The sequence below is a fragment of the Sinocyclocheilus anshuiensis genome, unplaced genomic scaffold (assembly GCF_001515605.1).
Source record: "Sinocyclocheilus anshuiensis isolate Anshui unplaced genomic scaffold, SAMN03320099.WGS_v1.1 scaffold1894, whole genome shotgun sequence".
NCBI classification, from domain to species: domain Eukaryota; kingdom Metazoa; phylum Chordata; class Actinopteri; order Cypriniformes; family Cyprinidae; genus Sinocyclocheilus; species Sinocyclocheilus anshuiensis.
The window spans coordinates 66447-76168 of NW_015542447.1; the positions used below are offsets into that span (position 1 = coordinate 66447).

Below are 9722 nucleotides of genomic sequence, written 5' to 3' on the forward strand. Positions count from 1 at the left end.
CTAAACTGTAAAGGGTCTAGTTTTATTTGTGTGCACTCACAATATCAACAAAATGTTGTGCTTTTATAAAATAAAGGAAACAAACTCTTTCTGCCGTCTCGGGTTTGAACAGGAGCGCTTCACAATGATGAACCTTAACTCAGCGAATTGCCTCACAGACATGATAAAAATATATAAAAAGCTTTAAATTACTACCAGTGTTTCCCATTCATTAACTAGACTGTGGCGTATAATCTGCAGTGGTGGAAAGAGTACTGAAAAAATATACTCAAGTAAAAGTACCATTACCTTCCAAAAAATGTAGTGTGAGTAGAGTAAAAGTACTTATCCAAAAAACTACTTGAGTAAGAGTAAAAGAGTAGCCTATTTAAAAGTACTCATGAGTATTGAGTAGTGAGTACTGAGCTGTGGATTCTACCCCCTCATAATAAACGCTGTACACCGCAATTGATACATTTTAAAAACGTTGTACATTCTGTAATTCACTTTATCTTGTTTGTCATAAAGAATGAAGAATATCTATCATCCAGCAGTTTTAATTTTGACTGCCAACTCTTTAAAATACATCAAAACAGCACGGAAACAGTATTCAGTTGAAGAAAAGATGAAAGTTATTCTCAGTACAATCATCCCCATTTAAATCATAAAGTTTGAAAAAAAATAGATTTAAAATCACGTGTCAGGCCACTGAGACAGCATGCTGTTGTTGCACATAAAATATTAATGTTTGCAGAACTGAGAAACACGTCTCAAACATGTCCATGGAGAACTGACAAGCTGCTGATACGACGTGGATGTATGTATCAAGGACTTCAATGAGGGGGCATAATAAGAAAATATGTTTTAGAGTTCTGCTTTTGCAAAAATACAAAATATTGGGTCAGAAGAAACTACAATGAGAAACATAAGCAAAATCACAAATGTAATGGCTTTGTATGGTACTCACGTGCAAAAGTGTGTGTGCTGTATCACTGGTCTGCGCATACACCCTACAGATTGACCGATAGTCATACAGATTCACCCTGGAAAAAAAGTCACATTCTTCATTCTGCTAGTATTTTTATTAATGCATATTATCCAGGATTATTATTTTGTAAAAATATAACAAAACCATACTGTGGCAGATGCAAATGTCAATGACAAGCACATGTATGGGAGTTTAACTAATGATATATTGGTCACACTTTAGTTTGGGGACCAATTCTCTCTATTAACTATGACATTTGCCTCATAAAACTCCTAATGTACTACTTATTAATAGGTTGTAAGGTAGATGTTAAGATTAGACATGGGGCAGGGTTAAGAGATCTAAAATGTTGTAATGCAGAATAAAACAGCCAATATGCTAGCAATATACATGCTAATAAGCAACTACTTAATAGCGAGAATCGTTCCCTAAAGTTTTACCCGTATATTATACCATAAAGAAAATGAACACATGAACTTGTGAAATACAAATTACACCACGTGCATAAGTATTAGGCACGTTGATATTTACATTTACATTTAGCAGACGCTTTTATCCAAAGCGACTTACAAATGAGGACAATGGAAGCAATCAAAATCAACAAAAGAGCAATGATATGCAAGTGCTATAACAAGTCTCAGTAAGCTTAATGCAGTACACGTAGCAAGGTATTTTTTTGAACACGATTTTGTGTAGCTTGTCAGTGAACTACGGCTCTGTGTAGTAAATGCTGCTCCATCTGAACGCACGTGCTGGAGATTTACTACTAATCACAGGAGCGGATTTACTGACGAGATGCACATGAAAATCGCATTCGATTTTTTGCACAGCCCTACTTCAGCATGTTATTCTTATTAAGTGAGGGACATTTTTTAGGATTTTTTACCCAAGCAAAGTCTCTGAGAACCTGACACCTTGTAATTCTAGAGACTCAAGGTTGCTTGCAGTTCTGGAAAATGGTGGCGCTGGAGACTAAATGGTTCCTGGTGGTTTTATCTAATTCTTCACGTTAATTCTTAATTATTTTGCAGTTAACGTGTCTTTTCTTCTCCACCTGATTTTCTCTCACCCTGCTGACACACTGAGCATTTTGCTCTAAATGTTTCCTGATGGTTTTACACCTAATTCTTCACATTAATTTTTTAATCGTTTGCAGTTAACATGTATCTTTTCTTCTCCACCTGTTTTTTTTCTGACCCCGCTGACCCAGTGAGCATTTTGCTGTCCAATGGTCATGTCTTAACTTTGCAATTTCTGTATTGCATTAGTTTTAAATATTTCTCATGGGGATTTAATAATTTTTGACCTCTCAGTCTGAGTTAAACCTCTTTTTTGGCTAATTTTATCAGTAAAAGTAAACATGCCTAATAATTCTGCACACCTGAATATAAGGACTTTTTCACTTCCAGCCTTCATGGACAATTATATATCACTTATAAATGATTAAATACAAAATCAATAGTAGTTATTAAGATTGATGTGGTTTGGAATTAGTAAAATGTGCTTGGAAAAAAATATCATCAGAATATCAACGTACCAAATAATTATGCACGCGGTGTATAGTACACCACATGTATTCTCACAAGTTATTTTTTTTTATTACAGTAATGAGAGTGAGTTGTGTGTGTTTGTGTGTGTAAGGCCCTGAGCTGGCCTTCTCTTCCATCACATTTAATTGTAAACCAAAGATAATTATAGTCATTGCTTGCGGCACTTTCTGTACCTCAACCAGTGATGTATGCAGAAGACTCATTTCACATCCATGTGTACATATGGGAGAGTATTCATCATCATCATCTCTCTCTCTCCTTTCTCATGAGCAATCCAAATGATATTAAAATACAAAGAAGCTGCTTTCATAGATCTAATATGAATAAATATTTTTCCTAAGCTTAAAACGTAACATTCACTAATTCTGAATGTTTGCCCTGCAGAACGCAGCCCCAAATCACAAAGTTCCTAACATAGACACAGTGGAAATATGTGCTCTACCTTTATTTTTGAGTCTAAAACGTATCTGTACATACAATTGACTGGAGTTTCCAGTTGATATGAACACTGATTATCAGTTAATAAAGACTTATTTCTGTGCAGTTTCTTGCACAATACTTTATCTCATGACCTCAAAGCACACTTACTAAACTAATAAATTTTCATGTTTGCATCACATAACCAATTGCATATGTATGGTTTTCTGACGTAGTAAACTTGCTGACTCAATACAGCATTGAACATGCGATGCGGAGTGCTCGGGTACGGTTCTGTGAAGCATGAGTCACGATTAAAGGGCTCAAAGATTTGTAGAGGCAAGCTAAAATGCCAAGGGTGCTTCAGCAAGTGCATTTTTATCTGACATTTGTTTTTGTTAACATTATCGGTTAGGTTTAGGGCAGGGTTTGGTGTAGGTGGTATTGTTTAATGTAGTTATTTTCAAACATTATAAAACATTATGCCTTTAGGGTCACTCTCCAGACATCACATTTGAGAACTTCTGTGATACATACAACAACTAACAATAATACATTGCTACATTTATATTTATATTTTAGGATATAAACATACAAGAAGCACCATAATATACTTTTGCAGAAATGTTGCCACAGTCAGATATTTCCAATGAGCCTGGGTTGAGAATGTCCTTGTTTTAAATCAATTCCATCATAATTTAATTCACAGTAAATCAATGAATGAACAAATATACTGTCAGGAAATAATAAATAATTCCCATCATGATTAGGAACTAGAAACCAGAGATTGTCGGTTTGCAGGATTCATGGTATTGAATCGTATAAAGTTTTTAAATCTGTGGTAACATTTTATAATGACTTTCATTAATAAAACTTGAACTAACATTACAGTATATGATGCTTAACAGATCATTAGTTCATATATTTCAAAAAGCTACAAACATGAGACAATGTGCTTGTACATGGTTACTAATTAATTTATTGGAATTAAATAATGACAGATTAAATTAAACGCAAATTACAATAATATTTAACATTCAATTCATATATGATCATGTACTTTATAAAAATATACAAATGATTTTAACAGATAACTGCTTGACGGATTATTTATTAATGTGTATTTGAATACTTAAATGTCATTAAACCTGTGGTTTAAACTGAATAAAAATTATTAAAGCTGATTAAAATCTTATTTATTAATTGTTTATGTTTTTGGAGTACCCAATCTAAAGTTGAAACTATTATCAATCAACTAGTTACTGATTTTTATCAATAAATGATTACATGCTTGCTAATGTGTTTATTTTATGAAACCTTGACAGCTATATGTAGAAAATAAAAATTAAAAAAATTAAAAACTTGCTTACAAAATCATATTTACAATCTCATTTATAGCTCAAATGATTGAGGTTAGAAACTATATTTAATGTTAAACATTTTGGGAATTTAACTTATAGCAGTAACTGTAACTGTAAGTTATTAGTTTAAAGTATTAGATAAGGGGTCAAGGGTCATTATTTAATATTCAATAAGTACAGTGTGGGATATATTTTTGCTCAGTATGTCTTTCTCTAATGATGCATTTTCTCTTCCTCCAACTTGTTTTAACACACCAATTGACTAAAAATGTAGTCTGTTCATATTCAAGAGAAACAATCTAATGTATTTTGTCTCATTCAGCATTGACATACCTCTTAAAAGAACCCATTGAAACAAGTTTGCTCATCACAGCTCCCTCAGCCTCTCCAAAGAACACACCAGTCTGAAAGAGACCAGGATAGGGTTAGGGTTAGAATGGATTGTGTCTAAGCAACTGAGATAAACTGTGATACTAAAAATAAAAATAAAAATCTAGCAAAGTACAGTCTTTTATTCATTTTATTCACACACACACACACACACACACACACACACACACACACACACACACATATGCATACTTTAGCTTATTAGCTTAATACTTCAGATAATTGTCCCTCACCAAAGACAGATCCTCAGCCACAATTATGAATCCATTGTTGTCAATGAGGTAACAGCTGATTTCCTACATTGGGTGGGGCAACAGAAAAGTGGTACAGGTGGTAGAAAAACAACAAAAACATGAATAATTGTGTACTGCAAATAGTGAAAAAGAAAAAAGAGCAAATGTTGACACTCACATCATTGTCACAGCTGATGGAACACTTCCCGTCAAGTGCTGCACACTAACGGATACAACATAAGAAGACTATTATGGCAGCAAACAATATCAGGAAAAAAATATTTTGGAATAATTGGAATATTTGTAAATTTTAAATAAATTACTGTGACTGTACTTGTATCCACATGTTATTATCCTGTGTTGTATATTGTCATTTTATATGGAGATATGAATGGGTTTGGCAGTAGGCATTGGGTTAGCAGCACACACACACACAAAAAAGAATAACGTAAATGTAAATAAAAATATTGTGGCTGTTCAAAGAGTGACGAGCACGTTGCTTTACCTTGCTCATGGCTCTGATACCCATGGAGTGAGAATAGGTCATTCTTAATGAGTGTCCAGCAGCACTGAGGTGGGTTTGGCCCACTCCTTCTCACAGAACTGCTTCAGCTCAGTGACATTTATAGGCTTTCGAGCATGAACTGCACATTTCAGTTGAACTTGGTCTTTGACTTGGCCATTCCAGTACTTACATTTTCTTGTTCTTCAACCATTATGAGGTTGACTTGCTTGTATGTTTTGATTATTGTCATTGTCAGTTTTTGGATTTCACCAGACATAACAGAACTTAAGTGCAATAAGCGCAAGCAAATCAATATTTACAAATTTGATAGACTGTAACAATATGTCATTGCATCATATATATGATGGTTTTAGGCAATGTAGTTTAAAAAGCTATTAGGCAATGAAGTAAAATATAGATTTGTTTTAAATGAAATTTAAAATGGTTGAATCACCCAGAACATTAATCTAAACAAACAAACAAATAAATCACTGACAATTTGAAAGTCGACAAAAAGAACCCAATCAAACAAATGAGATAAAAATATATACTTTATCATTTATTTATTCAGGAAAATTATCCAATATTACATATCTGTGAGCGGCAAAAGTATGTGAATCTCTAGGATTTAGCTGTTAATTTGAAGGTGAAATTAGAGTCCATCTGTTCAGAGGTGTTTTCAATCAGTGAGATGACTATCAGGTGTCAGTGTGTGCCCTGTTTTATTTAAAGAACAGGGATCTATCAACGTTTGGTCATGTTTGTGGAAGTGGCACAAACATTATGGCACAAACAAATGAGATCTCTGAGGACCTCGGGAAAAGAGTTGGTGTTGCTCATCAGGCTAGAAAAGGTTTCAAAGCCATCTCTAACGAGTCTGGACTCCACAAATTCACAGTCAGACAGATTGTGTACAAATGGAGGAAATTCAAGACCACTGTTACCCTCCCCAGGAGTGCTCCACCAACAAAAAACACTCTAAAAGCAAGACGTGTAAAATCCATTAGGTTTCAAAGGACTGCAGGCTAACTTCTAAGCAACTAAAAACCAGCAAATTCTGAAGGAAAATGTCAAGGCATCTGTCCGAGAACTGAATCTCAAGAGAAAGTGGGTCATGCAGCAAGACAACGACCCCAAGCACACAAGTCGTTCTACCAAAGAATGGATAAAGAAGAACAAAGTTAATGTTTTGGAATGACGGAGTCAAATTCCGGGCCTTAAACGAATTTAAATTTTGTGGAAGGACCTGTAGCAAGCAGTTCATATGAGGAAACCCACCAACATCACAGAATTGAAGTGGTTCTGTACTGAGTTGGTAATCAAATTTATTAAAACCCAAATTAACACAGGAAACATTGTATTTCATGCTAATGCAAATAAACTGCAAACACATGCTAACTAATTAAACAATGAAATAAAGTGTGTGTGTGTGTGTGTGTGTGTGTGTGTGTGTGTGATTACCTGTCTGCTGGCAGTCCAGAACTTCCTCTGGAAGAACTCTAGTTTCATCTGAATACCCACAGCTGATGAAATATTAAAACAAACCATAGCAGGATGTCAGTGAACCTTTGATTCTCATTTACTCAAAGCAAAATGCAAATCATAAATGGATAGTTCCTTTCTTGATTATGATTGGTTGAACCACCTAGAAGTTGTTGTAAAATACTCTATAAACACACCTGACTTCATTACATCAGTATTAACGCATCACTGCTGAGTCTGGTAAACGTGGCTGAAGAATTGCACTGCTTGGTGGAAGGATTATTATTTGTTATCAATAAAAATTATTTTATGGTTGCTGCTGTGTTGTAGTAATTACTATATGTAGTAAGCATTTTATGAAAGTGTTATTTACAACTCAAGTCACTGACTTAACTGTATCCAGAACTGAGATTAGAAAGTGATTTCTAATTGCGTACTTCCGCAGGTCCTGTGCCAGCCTTGGCAACTGCCACTGAGATGAATGGGAATGTCAACAGATAGCTTTCTCTAGACAACAGCTGAGCTTGGTGGGCCACGAAAACATACAAAGCCATGTTTTAAAAGCAAGTGCCACATGAAATCAGCCTACCAATGGATAACTTATAAGTTGTACGTTATAATAATTGTCTCTGCACATGAGGATTCGAAAAATAAATAAATAAGTGTGGGAATAGGGTAATGACTTTAGAAACTAGACAAGGCACTGATCCCTATGGCCAGCTATGAACTTGTCATGCAATGACCAGCGAGCAGTTCTTAGTTGTGGAAGAACAGTGTCTCTGCATACTTTCCAAAGGATTTTAACATTTTGGGAACTGGCCAACTAAGTGGCTGATCATAGGGCACAGCTATTTATAGGTATGTCAGAATTGTAACCAAGCTTTGCAAAAAAAAAAAAAAACACTTTTAGTTAAATTAGTTTAGTTTTATTTTTAGTTGTTTACACTTTTAGTAGAATGAACACAACTATTTTGATATGTAATCACTTATGTCGTCAGCCATTCTGTCGCAAAATCAAAATGTTTGGCAAAAGAACACTCCTTTTGTATGAGATGTAAATCACTTCAGTTCAGCACAAGATCTGCTCTGAAAATTTTATTCAAACTAGAGGATCAAAAACAGGGAAGAAAATACCCTTTCAAATAAATATTTCAAAATTATGACTTATTTTTATGTAAAACTCTTACCAACACTGTAACTGGACCTCAGGTACAAACAAACAAACAAACAATAAATAAATAAGCAACTAGTGCGACTGTTTTAAAATGGGCAATGTATTTGAGTCATTATCCCGTTGAAAATATGAATATAAGACAGATTTACCACAAGGTCAGAACAGTTACATGAAAATGTGCTCTCTCACACACACACACACACACACCAATTTCCACTTGCACAACTAATGCAAATGTCAATGTAACACTAATAGCACAAATGATCTCAGATCTGCTTACAGAGTAATATCTAAAAATACATGGGAGCTCATATCAGACCTATCAAGTGTACATTTCTGAATGTTGCCAGAAACTGACTGTTAATATAATACAAATGGGACAGAAAAGTTATGGAAAGGTCAGTTTGGTAAAGAATGGGAGAGACTTCCACAAAGAAGCGTAACTAAAAATCAATAACAATCATCTTACAGCAACTCACAGAACATTAAAAATGGCACATCAATGAAGGCCTACAAAAGCTTTGCTTTTAGCCTTAGAGAACATTTAAAAAGCTAAGGAATGACAAACATACAAACAACAGAAATCATAGCACCAAGTGAGTGAAGAGCACTGGGAGAGCACTGGTTTGTGATTGGATCCTAAGTTGAGGAACCCTTGGCTGAGACACATTAGAAACACTGCTAAGACGAGGCCATACTGAGCAACATGACAAAAAAATTACACAACGACAGAATTTCAGAGTTCAAATAAGAAACTGACCAGATATCAGCTAACTCCATTTAGTAAAGTAATTTGAAGAAAGTCTCTTCTGAGAAAAAAAAAAAAAAATCATGTGAAAAATCCTGAGACCTATTAGAAGAGAAGTGCTGTAGTTTGCCCTGCTGTGATGCTCTGTGCTGGTCCAGACTGGTTAATGTTTGGTTCTAGTTTATCTGCTGGACCAGCATGGTCTTTCGTGGTTAATTAACCTACTTAAAGAATATTTGGGATACCGGAATGTGGTGATGAGTGGTGGATGAGCATATAAAACTCAACATGTAGCATCCAGCATGATGACACTACATTTTTAGGCCCAGAGCACTCAGCAAAAATGAGTCCAGACTTAAATTAACATCATAAACATCATCAAATGGTTGTCTGTTCTTCAGTCTAAACAGTGATTGAATGGAAACATACCCAGAAGCACTGAAGGGTGTGATAGCTTCTTGAGGATAGTGCACACAGCCTAACATTTGGAAATGCAAAGAAGGTCAGTGCTTTCTGAAGGCAGTGTGCATGTGAGCAACACTGCGTGAGCTGGTGAAGGAGCTTCAGGCATGTGCGTGTGTGTGTGTGTGTGTGTGTGTGTGTGTGTGGGAAACGAGAGAAATGCTAGGGCATACTCTGCCAGTTCTCTGCCTGCGGACACTCTGTGATGTCAGAGCAGTTCAACAGAACACTGGGACAATGAGATTTATTGCATGTGGGTATGTATGAGGCAATGGATGTAAAGATGATACAGAGCAAAACATGAAACATGAAGCATGTATGCACATTTATAGAGAACGAAAGAGAGATAGAAGAAAATTACTGTCGTCCAGTAACACAAGTTTTAATTACTGGGATTGTGAGCTTTAATCTGATCAGACAGGCTGGACTAACC

General features: G+C 35.3%; 1 protein-coding gene across 1 annotated transcript in view; it reads right to left on the reverse strand.

Annotated features, from left to right (window-relative positions):
• The window catches only part of cacna2d3a (calcium channel, voltage-dependent, alpha 2/delta subunit 3a), a 192817-nt gene that overhangs the window by 19775 nt on the left and 163320 nt on the right, over window positions 1-9722 (reverse strand). Inside the window, exons 27-31 of the mRNA XM_016493046.1 lie at window positions 6885-6946; window positions 5097-5141; window positions 4919-4981; window positions 4629-4699; window positions 947-1022 (exon numbers count right to left, since the gene is read on the reverse strand). Coding sequence (XP_016348532.1) covers window positions 947-1022; window positions 4629-4699; window positions 4919-4981; window positions 5097-5141; window positions 6885-6946 — 317 coding nt within the window. The remainder of the gene's footprint in view (window positions 1-946; window positions 1023-4628; window positions 4700-4918; window positions 4982-5096; window positions 5142-6884; window positions 6947-9722) is intronic.